The sequence below is a fragment of the Scyliorhinus canicula genome, chromosome 21, assembly GCF_902713615.1.
Source record: "Scyliorhinus canicula chromosome 21, sScyCan1.1, whole genome shotgun sequence".
In the NCBI taxonomy this organism is placed as follows: domain Eukaryota; kingdom Metazoa; phylum Chordata; class Chondrichthyes; order Carcharhiniformes; family Scyliorhinidae; genus Scyliorhinus; species Scyliorhinus canicula.
Window position 1 is genome coordinate 47930599 of NC_052166.1, and position 16127 is coordinate 47946725.

The 16127-nt window shown below is 44.2% G+C and overlaps 2 protein-coding genes across 6 annotated transcripts in view; one reads left to right on the forward strand and one right to left on the reverse strand.

The window, feature by feature from the left end:
- Nucleotides 1–12975, reverse strand: part of ppp6c (protein phosphatase 6, catalytic subunit) — a 37693-nt gene extending 24718 nt beyond the window's left edge. The window contains exon 1 of the mRNA XM_038781783.1: nt 12757–12975. Coding sequence (XP_038637711.1) covers nt 12757–12831 — 75 coding nt within the window. The 5' untranslated portion in view covers nt 12832–12975. The remainder of the gene's footprint in view (nt 1–12756) is intronic.
- An 85-nt stretch (nt 12976–13060) lies between these two features.
- rabepk (Rab9 effector protein with kelch motifs) overlaps nt 13061–16127 on the forward strand; it is a 33369-nt gene continuing 30302 nt past the window's right edge. Inside the window, exons 1-2 of one of the 5 annotated variants that reach the window (XM_038781780.1) lie at nt 13061–13192; nt 14206–14273. In XM_038781780.1, the coding sequence (XP_038637708.1) occupies nt 14221–14273 (53 nt within the window). In that variant the 5' untranslated portion in view covers nt 13061–13192; nt 14206–14220. Of the gene's footprint in view, nt 13193–13239; nt 13405–14205; nt 14274–16127 lie in introns of those variants that run through there. The other 4 variants (XM_038781781.1, XM_038781782.1, XM_038781778.1 and 1 more) reach the window with 4 other exon arrangements.

The window sequence follows — 16127 nt, forward strand, 5'->3', positions numbered from 1 at the left end:
AATGCCCCATTCCCCAGCAGCTTCTCAAACATGCCTGCGACATACGCCCCAGCGTCTGTTCCTTCGGACCACCCCGGGAGCCTGACAATTAGAGATAGAGAAATACAGCACAGAACAGGCCCTTTGGCCCACGATGTTGCTCCGAACTTTTGTCCTAGGTTAATCATAGAATTTTGGACAATTTTTCATGGCTAATTCACCCAACCTGCACATCTTTGGACTGTGGGAGGAAACCGGAGTACCCGGAGGAAACCCACGCAGTCACGGGGAGGATGTGCAGACTCCACACAGACAGTGACCCAAGTCAAAATCGAACTTGGGACCCTGGAGCTGTGAAGCAATTGTGCTATCCACAATGCTACCATGCTGCCCTTAAGAAGTTAACCTACACTCCATTATTCTACCCTAATCCATGTACCTATCCAATAGCCGCTTGAAGGTCCCTAAAGTTTCCGACTCAACTACTTCCACAGGCAGTGCATTCCATGCCCCCACTACTCTCTGGGTAAAGAACCTACCTCTGACATGCCCTCTATATCTTCCACCATTTATCTTAAATTTATGTCCCCTTGTAATGGTGTGTTCCACCCGGGGAAAAAGTCTCTGACTGTCTACTCTATCTATTCCCCTGATCATCTTATAAACCTCTATCAAGTCGCCCCTCATCCTTCTCCGTTCTAATGAGAAACGGCCTAGCACCCTCAACCTTTCTTCGTATGACCTACTCTCCATTCCAGGCAACATCCTGGTAAATCTCCTTTGCACCTTTTCCAAAACTTCCACATCCTTCCTAAAATGAGGCGACCAGAACTGCACACAGTACTCCAAATGTGGCCTGACCAAGGTTTTGTACAGCTGCATCATCACCTCACGGCTCTTAAATTCAATCCCTCTGCTAATGAACGCTGGCACACCATAGGCCTTCTTCACAGCTCTATCCACTTGAGTGGCAACTTTCAAAGATCTATGAACATAGACCCCAAGATCTCTCTGCTCCTCTACATTGCCAAGAACCTTACCGTTAACCCTGTATTCCGCATTCATATTTGTCCTTCCAAAATGGACAACCTCACGCTTGTCAGGGTTAAACTCCATCTGCCACTTCTCAGCCCAGCTCTGCATCCTATCTATGTCTCTTTGAAGCCGACAACAGCCCTCCTCACTATCCACAACTCCACCAATCTTCGTATCATCTGCAAATTTACTGACCCACCCTTCAACTCCCTCATCCAAGTCGTTAATGAAAATCACAAACAGCAGAGGACTCAGAACTGATCCCTGCGGTACGCCACTGATAACTGGGCTCCAGGCTGAATATTTGCCATCCACCACCACTCTCTGTCTTCCATCGGTTAGCCAGTTTGTTATCCAACTGGCCAAATTTCCCACTATCCCATGCCTCCTTACTTTCTGCACAAGCCTACAATGGGGAACCTTATCAAATGCCTTACTAAAATCCATGTACACTGCATCCACTGCTTTACCTTCATCCACATGCTTGGCCACCTCCTCAAAGAAGTCAATAAGACTTGCAAGGCAAGACCTACCCCTCACAAATCCGTGCTGACTATCCCTAATCAAGCAGTGTCTTTCCAGATGCTCAGAAATCCTATCCCTCAGTACCCTTTCCATTACTTTGCCTACCACCGAAGTAAGACTAACTGGCCTGTAATTCCCAGGGTTATCCCTATTCACTTTTTTGAACAGGGGCACGACATTCGCCACTCTCCAATCCTCTGGTACCACCCCTGTTGACAGCGAGGATGAAAAGATCATTGCCAACGGCTCTGCAATTTCATTTCTTGCTTCCCATAGAATCCTTGGATATATCCCGTCAGGCCCGGGGGACTTGTCTATCCTCAAGTTTTTCAAAACGTGCAACACATCTTCCTTCCTGACAAGTATCTCCTCGAGCTTATCAGTCTGTTTCACACTGTCCTCTCCAACAATATGGCCCCTCTTGTTTGTAAATACTGATATAAAATACTTGTTCAAGACCTCTCCTATCTCTTCAGACTCGATACACAATCTCCCGCTACTGTCCTTGATCGGACCTACCCTCGCTCTAGTCCAGGGGTGGGCAAACTACGGCCCGCGGGCCGCATGCGGCCCACCAAGTCATTAAAAAAAAAAAAAAAAAAAAAATTTTTTTTAAAGTTTTTTTTAATTTTTTATTTTTTTTTTTAAGGTTAATGGGGTGGCTGTTGGGTTACTTACTGGTATAGGGTGGATACGTTGACTTGAGTAGGGTGATTATTGCTCGGCACAACGTCGAGGGCCGAAGGGCCTGTTCTGTGCAGTACTGTTCTATGTTCTATATGAGGCGCCCAGAATCATAACCGGGTGAAGTAATTATTTTACTTAATATACTATGCGGCCCTTTAAAATTGTGAATTTCTGAATGTGGCCCTTGCACGGAAAAGTTTGCCCACCCCTGCTCTAGTCATTCTCATATTTCTCACATATGTGTAAAAGGCCTTGGGGTTTTCCTTGATCCTACCTGCCAAAGATTTTTCATGCCCGCTCTTAGCTCTCCTAATCCCTTTCTTCAGATCCCTCCTGGCTATCTTGTATCCCTCCAGCGCCCTGTCTGAACCTTGTTTCTTCAGCCTTACATAAGTCTCCTTCTTCCTCTTAACAAGACATTCGACCTCTCTTGTCAACCATGGTTCCCTCACTCGACCATCTCTTCCCTGCCTGACAGGGACATACATATCAAAGACACGCAGTACCTGTTCCTTGAACAAGTTCCACATTTCACTTGTGTCCTTCCCTGACAGCCTATGTTCCCAACTTCTGCACTTCAATTCTTGTCTGACAGCATTGTATTTACCCTTCCCCCAATTATAAACCTGGCCCTGTTGCACGCACCTATCCCTCTCCATAACTAAAGTGAAAGTCACAGAATTGTGGTCACTACCTCCAAAATGCTGCCCCATTAACAAATCTATCACCTGCCCTGGTTCATTACCAAGTACTAAATCCAATATGGCCTCCCCTCTGGTCGGACAATCTACATACTGTGTTAGAAAAGCTTCCTGGACACACTGCACAAACACCACCCCATCCAAACTATTTGATCTAAAGAGTTTCCACTCAATGTTTGGGAAGTTGAAGTCACCCATGACTACTACCCTGTGATTTCTGTACCTTTCCAAAATCTGTTTCCCAATCTGTTCCTCCACATCTCTGCTGCTATTGGGGGGCCTATAGAAAACTCCCAACAAGGTGACTGCTCCTTTCCTATTTCTGACTTCAACCCATATTACCTCAGTAGGCAGATCCCCCTTGAACTGCCTTTCTGCAGCTGTTATACTATCTCTAATTAACAATGCCACCCCCCCCCCCCACCTCTTTTACCATCCTCCCTAATCTTGTTGAAACATCTCAAACCAGGGACTTCCAACAACCATTTCTGCCCCTCTTCTATCCAAGTTTCCGTGATGGCCACCACATCGTAGTCCCAAGTACCGATCCATGCCTTAAGTTCACCCACCTTATTCCTGATGCTTCTTGCATTAAAGTATACACACTTCAACCCATCTCCTTGCCTGCAAGTACTCTCCTTTGTCAGTGTTACCTTCCCCACTGCATCACTACGTGCTTTGGCGTCCTGAATATCGGCTTCCTTAGTTGCTGGACTACAGATCCGGTTCCCATTCCCCTGCCAAATTAGTTTAAACCCTCCCGAAGAGTACTAGAAAACCTCCCCCCCCAGGATATTGGTACCCCTCTGGTTCAGATGCAACCCGTCCTGCTTGTACAGGTCCCACCTTCCCCAGAATGCGCTCCAATTATCCAAATACCTGAAGCCCTCCCTCCGACACCATTCCTGCAGCCACGTGTTCAACTGCACTCTCTCCCTATTCCAAGCCTCGCTATCACGTGGCACCGGCAACAAACCAGAGATGACAACTCTGTCTGTCCTGGCCTTTAACTTCCAGCCTAACTCCCTAAACTTGTTTATTACCTCCACACCCTTTTTCCTACCTACGTCGTTGGTACCAATGTGCACCACGACTTCTGGCTGCTCACCCTCCCCCTTCAGGATCCTGAAGACACGATCCGAGACATCCCTGGCCCTGGCAGGCAACATACCTTACGGGAGTCTCGCTCGCGACCACAGAATCTCCTATCTATTCCCCAAACCATTGAATCTCCTATTACTATTGCTTTTCTATGCTCCCCCCTTCCCTTCTGAGCCCCAGAGCCAGACTCAGTGCCAGAGACCTGGCCACTGGGGCCTTCCCCCGGTAGGTCATCCCCCCCAACAGCATCCAAAACGGTATACTTGTTTTGAAGGGGAACGGCCACGAGGGATCCCTGCACTGTCTGCCTGTTAGTTTTCTTTCCCCTGACTGTAACCCAGCTACTCTTGTCCAGTACCTTTGGTGTGGCTACCTCCCTGTAACTCTTCTCGATAACCCCCTCTGCCTCCCGGATGATCCGAAGTTCATCCAGCTCCAGCTCCAGTCCCTTAACACGGTCTCTGAGGAGCTGGAGTTGGGTGCACTTCCCGCAGGTATAGTCAGCGGCGACACCAGTGGTATCCCTCACCACCCACATCCTACAGGAGGAGCATGCAACTGCCCTAGCCTCCATCCCCTCTTACTTTACAGAATTAGCTGCCCCGTGGACCAACTGGACCTCCGCCCTCCGACTCTGCTTCCAGTCAGCTGTACTCTAAACTCCTGGCTCCCTTCACGCTCTTTGATAAATATAGGAAATGAAATGTAAGGAGCACCTTACTCCCTCCTCATCTAACTCCCTCAGTCACCAAACTCTCACTGTAGCACTCAAATGCCACAAGCTCAGCACTCCAGTGCAAACAGTCTGCACTGTAACTAGCTCCTATTTATGCTGTGACTCTAGCCTCTGAAAACTGGCCTAATGCAATTAACTAATTAACAAGCTCCAGCTGCAAGTACATACAAGTAGAACCTTGTTTAAAGCCGATTCAAAATTTACATTCTTATAGACCAAACAGCAACTTTTAAGTTAATTAACTAAATAAAAGAAATACTAGACTTTAAATAAAAATGAACCCTTATACTCCCTCAGTCACCAAATTCACTGTAGCACTCAAATGCCACAAGCTCAGCACTCCAGTGCAAACAAAACTTAGGTTCTGCCGGCAGGACCTATTCTCTAGGTCCTCCACCTTCTCCAGAAGCTTCTTTTGCTGGTCCCTCAGCATCCCCATCTCCACCGCAGTCTGATGCTCCTCCTGCTGAGCCAGAGCCTTCTCCACCTTCTGGATCGCCCGATCCTGGGCGTCCAACCTGAGCTCCAACCGCTCAATCGACCTTTTTAAAATCGGGTCCAAGCAGTCCCATTTCTGCGTAGCAAAGCCCTGCTGGATGACTTGCATCAGCTGCTCCATAGACTGCTGGGTCAACAAGCCAGAGGTCCGAACCTCCGCCATGCTGTCCCCTGTTGCAACTACAGCCCCAGTCTTCTGTCTTCTTGTTTCTGCCCTTACGAACACTTCTAGTCCTTTTCTCCATGCACCAAAAAGTGGGAATTCAGTAGAGAATTGCCACTAACATCCGTTTTACAATTCTAGTCCGTTAAAAAAAAACTGTGGGAAAAGGTCCTAAAGTCCAACCAGAGTGGGAGCCACCAAATGTGCGAAGTCTTTCCAGTACAACTTCAACACTGGCATCTACCCGACAATGTGGAAATTTGCACAGTTATGTCCTGTACACAAAAGCAGGACAAATTCAATCCATGTATGGCATCAAGGAGCCCTAGCAAAACTGGAGTCATTGGGAATCAAGAGGACAAACTCTTCACTTGTCGGAGTCATACCTAGCACAAAGGAAGATGGTGGTGGTGGTTGGAAGTCAGTCATCTCAGTCCCAGGACATCACTGCAGGAGTTCCTCAGGGTTCAAACCATCTTCGGATGCTTCATCATGACCTTCCTTCCAACACAAGGTCAAATGTGTGGATGTTCGCTGATGATTGCACAATTTTCAGCACCATTTGCAACTCCTCAGACACTGAAGCCGTCCATGTGCAAATGGAGCAAGATCTGGGCTCGGCTGGCAAGTGGCAAGTAACATGCGCGCCACACAAGTGCCATGAAATTACCATCACCAATAAGAGAGAATCAATCACCCCTTGACATTCAATGGCATTACCATTGCTGAATCCTCCACAATCAACATTCTGTGGGTTACCATTAACCAGAAACGGAACTAGACCAGCCATATAAATACTGTGGTTACAAGAGCAAGTCAGAGGCTAGGAATCCTGTGACGAGTAACTCACCTACTGATTCCCCAAAGTATACAACCTATAATGCACAAGTCAGGAATGCGATGAGTGCAGCTCCAACAACACTCAATAAAGCTGACACCATCCAAGACAAAGTAGCCCACTTGATTGGCACACCTTCCACAAAAATTCACTCCCTCCACCACCAACGCACAGTAGCAATGTGTACCACCTACAAGATGCAGTGCAGGACCTCACCAAGGCTCCTTAGGCAGCATTTTGCAAACCCACGACCACTAACATCTAGAAGGACAAGGGCAGCAGATACATGGAAACACCACCACCTGGATGTTCCCCTCCAAGTCATTCATCACCCTGACTTGGAAATATATCACCGTTCCTTCACTGTCGCTGGGTCAAATTTCTGGTACTCCCTCCCAATAGCACAGTAGGTATACCTACACTGCATGGACTGCAGTGGTTCAAGAAGGCAGCTCACCACCACCTTCTGAAGGGCAATTAGGGATGGATAACAAATGATGGCATAGCTAGCGAAGCACACATCCTGTAATTTTTTTTAAAAATTACTTACACATATTCTGGTTATATCCATAGTTGAGGGAGTGTTGGGATAAGCTATTCAAAACATTGAATGAGGTATTCCACATGGACATCCCACAGACCCCCATAACTATTAATAGCACATTTCCAGAAGGGATGAAAGGAAGAAAGCATAACAATTTTTTACAAATATTACTTTAGCTGCCATTAAGAGTATCACCCTCAATTGGCTGAAACCCATATGCCCAACCTACTAAACTTGGTTATTCAAAGTCAGAGAGCTATTTGAAAGGGAAAGTCTCATACATGCATTATGCTTACGAAGCGCAAAATTCTCTTAAAGGAGAGTCCCAGTAATAGGAAGATTGTTCTCATGAACTAAAACACCGAGCACTCACCAACCCACCACCACACATTATATACATTTTATTTCCCCTTTTTTTTTTAAAAAAAGAAAACGTGCTTTCCCATATGTTTCCTACAGTATTTTTTCACTGGTACTCTATGTAAGGAAGCAACGTTTATAGGGACCAGTTATAATGATCAAATTCTTGTTTATCTGCTCTAACACAAGGTTAGGTGCGGTTACGGGGATAGGTTGGAAGTGTGGGCTCAAGTAGGGTGCTCTTTCCAAGGGCTGGCGCAGACTCGATGGGTCAAATGGCGTCCTTCTGCACTGTAGATTCTATGAACACTTGTCTGTGCATGTAACTTGATTATCTAAACTAGAAGTGCCTTTATAATATTGTTTATTTTATATTTCTGACAACAGAAATGATTGTGATGTACAATTCTAACTCGTTTACCATGTTAATCTTTTGTTTCTGTATGCTGTGAGAAAATAAAAATAAAAACTTCAACAACAAAACAATTTAAAAACAGTGGCTGGCTACGAATTAGGAATCACTGTCTTGACAGGAAGCTGGAAGCAGATTCAGCAATAACTTGCAACGGGAACCGGATAAATATATGTGAAAAGAAAGCTATATGGGGAAAGTGATCGCGTGGGGTAATTGGATTGCTGTTCGAAAATGTTAGCACAAACACAATAGGTCAAATGGCTTCCTTCTATGATCTGCTATTCCAGAATTGTATGATTCACTACAAGCAGCCAAGTGGGAATGTAGAAGTGACTAATTGCATTTCTGAATGATAAATAAAAACTCTAATAAATGGCATCAACAGCCATTTGATCAAGATAGTACTCATTGTATAACAGATGTACTTCAACCTTTTGTGCATTTGCTTGGATAAGGCAAGAGAAAAAACAAATTGTGTACAAGTGATTATTAACTGCCTCATCTACTTTGTTACTGAAGGTGATTATTTAAGTAAAACACCCATCAAGCACATATATATATGTGGTGCTAGTGTTAACAAGATGCTTTTCACTAGTGTGTGGTTAAACGATGCTGCTGTAACCACATTCATGGCTAATCAGTAGCTTCCACTGAACAACACTGGGTTACATGCTAAGAAATATACATTAGAGTCATCATCTGGATTATACCACCAAAACATCCCGTAGGTGTTATTCATCTCCAGTTCTTGACTCTGGAATATTTCAAGCTCCCTTCAAAAGAGGACTGAAGGCAAGATGCTAGTTAAGTGTGAAAATGTATGTTATAGAGTAATGCAGACTGTTTGCAGCAAATTCAACATTTTCCAAATTGGCCTCAATTTCTTTCAGAAGACTGCATTCTAGGGCTGTTGAGTTTGCCTCACCTTACACGGAGTGGGAAGGCTTGAACATGCCTTTAAATTTAAATGTACCCATACTAAAACCATTGGCTTTGTCAGATTACATTTCTGTGAAGCATCTTGTTTTACAACATTAAAGGTGCAAGGTAAATGCAAATTGTACAGGTAATTCTTTGTATTGATTTGTGGAAAAAATGCAAAGTAATATTTAGAATCATAGAATGGTTACAGCACAAGAGGCTATTTGGCCACTTGCGTTCATGCCAGCTCAGTGCAAGAACATATCAGCTATTCCCATTATCCCTCTCTTCCCCCATAGCCCTCCATTTTCTTTCTTTCAGTGTCCACCCAATTATTCCCTTTTGAAAGACATGACTGAATCTGCCTCTGGTGCACAAGGCACTGCACAGATCCTAACTAGTCGCTGCGTAAAAATATTTTTCCTCATGTAGCCTTTGGTTCTTTTGCCATTTACCTTGTATCAATGTCCTATGTCCTTTCCGCCAAACAAAAAAGTTTGTCCCTCTTAAAACGGTGTTGACTCTTCATGATTCTGCACATTTTTATCAAGTTTCCTCAAAACTTATTTTCCTCTGATGAGAACAACCACAGCTTCTCCAATTTATCCACATATATGAAGTCCCTTATTCCTGGAACAATCCCCCAAGTTTTTTTTCTGCACCCTCTCCAAAGCCTTCACATTCTTCCTAAAGCGTGGTGCCCAGAATTGGAAACAATATCCCTGTTGAGGTTAAACCAGTGTTTCATAAAGGTTTAACATAACTTCCTATTTCTTCCTACTCTTATCCCTCTATTCATTAACTTTAGGATCCAGTATGCCTTATTCACCACTTTCTCAATGTTACCTGTCACATAGTTATGCACATATTCCCCCAATCCCTCTGTTCCCACATCGACTTTAGAATTGTACCCTTAATTTTATATTGTCTGATCTTGTTCTTTCTATCAAGATGTATCACTTCACACCTCTGCATTTAATTTCATTCGCCACGAGTCCACCCATTGGTCTGTCCTCCTGAGGTCCATAACTCCCCTCTGCACAGTTCACAACACGTCTAATTTTTGTGTCATCTGCAAAGTTTGAAATTGTGCCATTTACACACTCGCCAATGACTGCTTCCCCTATTTTGAAGAATAATCTGGTTCCACTAGCACACTAAACTCTCATTGGCTCCTCAGCATAGGTGTGTAACCCTGCACTAAATTGACAGCCTCCCCATTGGTTCAGCTCAGTGACAAAGCAGAGATTCCCTTAGCAAAGCCATGGGAATGGAGTCGAAAGAAAGAGCACCAGACTTTTGCAGCGCGTTCCTACCAGTAAGTACAGCAAGGAAACAACTGCATCCGTCAGTCATAAGCACTGCATAGGGAAAAAGGAGCAGAAGTGGTTCACAACAATGTTGGCCTTCAGATCAGATTTCTGTGCATTTGACATCTTTTTAGAATCACAACAGTTTGGAAATCCTTTCATCTTTGGTATTTCTATGTTTCCCAGAAGCAAGAGGCACATTAACTTACACACTGGGTTACTTAACACACATTACAAAAGAAATGGCCCTAGCACTAACCTTCGAGGAATCCAGCTATATAACATCCTCCAGTCCAAGAAACAACCATTCACCAATACAGTTTTGTGTCACTCAGCCGACTCTGTATCCATGATACCACTGTCCCTTTTGTTCCTTGGGCTTCAAATTTGCTGGAAAGCCTATTATGTGGTACTTTATCAAAACCCTTTTGGAAGTCCAGTTACACCACAACAACCCCATTAGCCTCATCAAGCCTCTCTATTACCTCATCAAAAAAAAACAATCCAGTTCCTCCAGTGCCATCTTGGTTTCTAAGAGGGATTGAACGATTATGACCGGTGCCTCAGCAATTTCCACTTCTACTTCTCTCTGTATCCGCAGATGCATCCCATACAGTTCTGGTGAATTATCAGCTTTATATAAAGCCAGTTTTTAAGACAAGAACAGCATTCGGCCCATCAGCTGAAGGAGGCCATTTGGTCCATCGAGGCTGCTCTGCCATTTAGTGAGATGACTATCTGATATGCTGATCCTCAACTCCACTTTCCTACCTTATCCCATAATTCTTGATTGCATTACTGATTAAAGATACGTCTATCTCAGCCTTGAACACACTTAATAATCAAGCATCTAAAGCCCTCTTACGTTGAAGAATTCCACAGGTTCATGACCCTCAGAAGAAATTCCTCCTTATCTCTATCTTAAATGGGTGACTTCTTCCTCAGATTATGCCCTCTGGTCTAGACTCTCCCACAAGGAGAAATGATGCCTCAAATCTACCCTGTCAAACGCCCTGAGAATCCAATGTCTCAATAAGGTTGCCCCTCAATCTTCTAAACACCATCACATACAGGCTCAACCTACTCAACCTCCTCATAAGAAAATCACTCCATGACCAGGATGACGATTGCACAGAGGTTAGCACTGCTGCCTCACAGCTCCAGGGACCCAGATGTAATTCCGGCCTCAGGTGACTGTCTGCGCGGAGTTTGAACTTTCTCCCCGTGTCTGCGTGCATTTCCTCTCACAGACCAAAGGTGTGCAGGTTAGGTGGATTGGCCATTCTAAATTGCCCCTTTGCGTCCAAAGGGTTAGGGGATAGGGTGGAGGCATGGGCTTAAGTAGGGTGCTCTTTCCAAGGCTGTTGCAAATTCAATGGGCTGAATGGCCTCCCTCTGCACTGTAAATTCTGTGATTCTATCAACCTAGTCAACCTTCTCTGGATTGCCTCCAAAGCCAGTACATCTTTCCTCAGATTAGGGGACCACAGCAGTTCATCGTATTTCAGGTGCGGTCCAACTAGTGCCTTGTATAGTTTTAACAAGACTCCTATTTTTTATACTCTATTGCATTTGAAATACAAGCCAACATTCCATATGCCTTCATTTTTACCTAAACATGTTTCTCGTCATTTATGCATGAGGACCCCCAAATCTCTACGTGCAGCAGCTTTCTGATGTCTTTCCATTTAAACAACATTCAGCTCCTTTATTCTTCCTACCAAAAAGTGTATAACTTCACATTTCCCTACAGTATATTTCATCTGTCAAGTTTTTTCCCACTAACCTAACCTGTCCATATTCCTCCAGACTCTGTCATCCTCACCACTTGCCTTCCCAACTAATTATGCATCATCCACAAACTTGGCAATAGTACATGCACTTCCCCCATTCAAGTCATTAATATATATTGTAAGTAATTATGGTTCCAGCACAGATCCCTGTGGCACGCCACTAGTTATGTGTTGCAATCATGAAAAGGCCATTCTCGTCCCAACTCTATCTATTATTTAGCCAATGTTCAATCCACAGTAATATACTACCCCCAACACCATTTAACCAATACTCTATCCACATTAATATACTACCCCCAACACCAAGCAGCCCTTTTTGCAGTGTGTTATCAAAAGTTTTTTGGAAATAACTATGATTTTTTGAGCCGAACTAGTGTCTCGACTATCTGCTTGACTTAAATATAACCAATACATATTCGAGTTTTTAAAAAAACTGCAGAATCTATTTTTGAAGAAGTCAAGCTTTCCACAACTCAACTTTGAAAGCTTTCCAGCCCATAACAAGCAACATTAATACGGCCTCTTTTATGTACAGTGCAGTAAATCTATCTCGCTCGAATTAAAACGAAAAGTTAATAGCTTGAACGTGGATTGGAATTAATTGTCGGGATTTTAAAATCTCAAATTGACAAGGCGAAACCTCTCAACTAAAGGAAGCATCCGACAACTGCGTGCCTTCCACCTCTGCGAAGCGATCTATTCCTTCCGCGACCAATGAGCAACGCAGATAGTTAACTGTCGTTGATGAAACGAACCACGTAATTTAAACTTTACTTTGTATTTGTACATATCCCACTTTGGGCGAACAAGTTACACTTGTCATATGTGGCGATCCCTCCTCTGGGAGCGATAGGGCCAGCAATTGTGTTGTTATTTTGGTGGCATAACAGTGTCACTATAACGCGGCCGAAAATAGGCCGGGTGGGTCCACTTCTCCCTCATTACCTGTCTTTCAAAACCCAAGTGTCACAGTGATCAAGATACAAGACGGAAGGCCCCACATTTATAAACATACAGCCTAAACCTGGAGTCCTGACAGTTCCCGTTGTGTCGCGATAAATGTATTCGCCGACCAAGGCGTCAGACAGATTTAGCAAAGCAAACAGAAGGAATTAGGTTGAGAAGAATGAGGAAACGGTGAAGACGTTACCTTCAGGTCATTTTCCGGGAGGTATTTACACTGCCGAGCTATCTCCACATACTTATCCAGGTCCAGAGGCGCCATTTTGGGACACGGACTGAGCGGGCCCGGGGCCAATGACGCGTTTCCGGTCCTAAAGTGCCGGCCGCTGGCTGAGGGGAACCGGCTTCAACCCTTCACCTGGTCCTCGACGATCCCGGATCCCGCGCCGCCGGCCGCTGCGCCGCTTCTGGAGATTAACCCGGTTCCACAACTCACGCCGAACGCTCATTGGCCCCGACTGCTCGGGAGTTTAACCACGCCCCCGCCAAGTGCCGTCCTCTCCATTGGGTGGCTCAGTGGCAAAGTTGAAAGTTCAAGGGCCGCCGGTCCCCTTAGCAACGTCAAGGGGAAGGAGTCAGGGGAGAGCGCGAGCGCTTGGCTTTGGAGGCGCAGCCCTGCCGGCGTGAGTAGAGCAGGGGGAAAAGGCGTTGCGTCCGTCCGTCAGTCATTGAGATGTTGGAGATAAATAAGCAGTGGGTGGGAAAAGGGAGCTGAAAGTAAACTCGTCAGTGTCTGCGTGTGTTTCCTCCGAGGGCTCCGGTTTCCTCCCACAGTCCAAAGATGTGAAGATTAGGTGGATTGGCCCTGATGAATTACACCTTAGGGTCCATAAAGTTAAGTGGAGTTACCGGGTTATGGGGATAAGGTGGGGACTTGGGCCTGGGTAAATTGCTCTTTCCAAGGGTTGACCGAATGGCCTTCTTCTGCACTGTAGGATATTCTATATTTTTCCAGAGTCCAAACGGTTTTGAGATCCTTTTCATCTTTGGTGTATTTGTCTACGTTTCCCAAAAGCAAGAGGTGCCCATTGAATTTCCAGACGTTTGGGAAGGGTTTGCGTTTGTTTCAGTATTCCATGTAAATCTGGGGAACATGTTGATGTTGCAGCTGGTGTGAAAGCTTATTCCAAGGGGGCGCAACTAACATCTAATCCGCTAACAGGACGTAAATGGATCATGACAATTTAAATACGAATGGCTTAGAGTCAGAAAGCAGAGTAGCGATGAACGTTTAATTATCAGTCTGGGACTGCAGTGAAATTTAAAGTGGTGCCCCACAAGGATCGATGTTATATATTTTGTATATCTCATTAAGATTTTTGTACATTGTATTTCTAAACTCGATCCCAAGGATTGGTAGGAAACCTTGAGTGACTGCCTAACAATGCAGTTTCAAAACTATTTGGCAGGTAGTTCACTGTCAGTAGCACATACCGCGATCTTGATGCCTGTGTCAGATTTCTTTAAAATTGTAAATTATTTTAAGACCACATTGAGGTGCAATACGCTATGCAACAAATTGAAGTATTTATGTTAATGTAATTTAACGATTAAATTGTGATTTAATTTGTTTTTATACATTTAATATATAATATGTAAGTTTAATCGTTCAATATCTTTCAATATACACTTTCAGATTTCTCAAAAGGTTATGGAATTGCTAACTGCCTTGGAGCCAGGGGAAAGTCCCCAAAAAGCAACATGGTAGGATCTCAAAACATATATTAATTTAAATTGACTACCAATCGGTATTGTAACTGTAAAATGGTGCAGTAAAACAGGAATAAAACATCCCCACTTTATTTTTTCTTCAGCTGTTGAAACTATATATATGAATAAAACATTTTAAAAAGATGATATATGGTTGTGTACAGTATTGGTTGCCATGTCATTTTTTTAAAACGACTAGAGAGGCTGCAAAAGAATGACAGCAGGTTCATAGCAAGGAAAGGCTAGGTCTCTTTTCTCTTGAAAAGATAAGGTTCAGGGCCTTGTAAAATTATGAAGATTTTGATCGATGAAGTGTTTCCAGTCGTGGATGAGAGACCATAAATACAAGGTAAGTCACCAAGAACTCAAATAGGGATTTTAGAAGTCACAACTGAGCAGCCCTCTTCAGGATTCACTATGCTAACCCCACATGGGACTAGAAAAGGGGCCCTAAAAATAAGTCTGTTCAGTCCTCAACCTGGCTGGAAAATGCATCCAGCAGACTCATCTACCTGCGGTCAGAGATCAAAGTTAAACACACTGTACGAACTCTCATGGATAATGAACAAAACAATTAACCACAACAGAGAACTGCCTTTGTTGTCTGTGAACTCAGGCACTTGTCGCTGCCCTGCAAGAGACCCAAGAGCAGGCGATGGACAGCTGAGGAAAGATAGCGGTGGTTACACCACCTTCTGGAGAGAAAAACTCGAGGATCAATCGAGAATGCATGGAATTGGATTCACCATCAAAAATAAACTTGTGTGGAGGGATGGGAGTCGGTGTTTACACTATGTTTATTGTTCTTTGTACATTGTTTTTATACTGTTGTTTGTAATGCCAAAAATACCTCATTAAAATTGTTTGTTTTAAAAAAAAAGAATAAACTTGTGTTGGGGCAGCACGGTGGCGCAGTGGTTAGCATTGCTGCCTCACGGCGCCGAGATCCCAGGTTCGATAGCGGCTCTGGGTCACTGTCCGTGTGGAGTTTGCACATTCTCTCCGTGTTTGCGTGGGTTTCGTCCCCACAACACAAAGATGTGCAGGGTACGTGGATTGACCACGCTAAATTGCCCCTTAATTGGAAAAAAAAGGAATTGGGTACTCTTTTAAAAAAATAAAAAAATTTTATTTAAAGAATAAACTTGTGTACCAACTCTTAGAGCTCCAATCGGCATCAATGAGTGTCTCATGATCATTTGTCTACAACTTGCTGAGAACCAGCAAGCAACAGTTGAGTGCCGACCCCCAACCTTTGCCAATGATGGTCGAAAGAAGGCTTCTACACCACTCTGGACACCATATTCTCCAACATTCCTGAAGAAGATAATATCATCCTCCTTGGAGACCTCAAACCCAGGTTGGTAAGGACTCCCAACTCTTGAAAAGAACCGTTGGAAAGGAACGAGTTGGGAATTGCAACACCATCGGGCATCTCCTGCTCACCAAATGCACAGAACACCAACTTGTCATCACTAACACATTGTCTGCCAAAAAGACAAATTCAAGACTTCCTGGAGACATCCATGACCAAAGCACTGGCACATGATTGACTTTGTCATCGTCCGATCCCGAGACCAAAAGGATCCCCTCATCACCAAAGTAATGACCAGTGCAGATGACTGTTGGACAGTCCACCGGCTTATCGCTCCTCTCTGTCCATCAAACTCCATCCGAAGCAGCAGACGATGAAGAAACAGCTCATAAAAAATATCAGCTTTAAATGGCTTCAAAAGTGAAGCATATTAGTGAACATCAAACACATCTCCAAAATCTCCAAAGCATCCATTCTAATGGAGTGCTGGAAAGAGCTAAAGACAGCCACCATCTCGAGCTGTGAAGAAACAA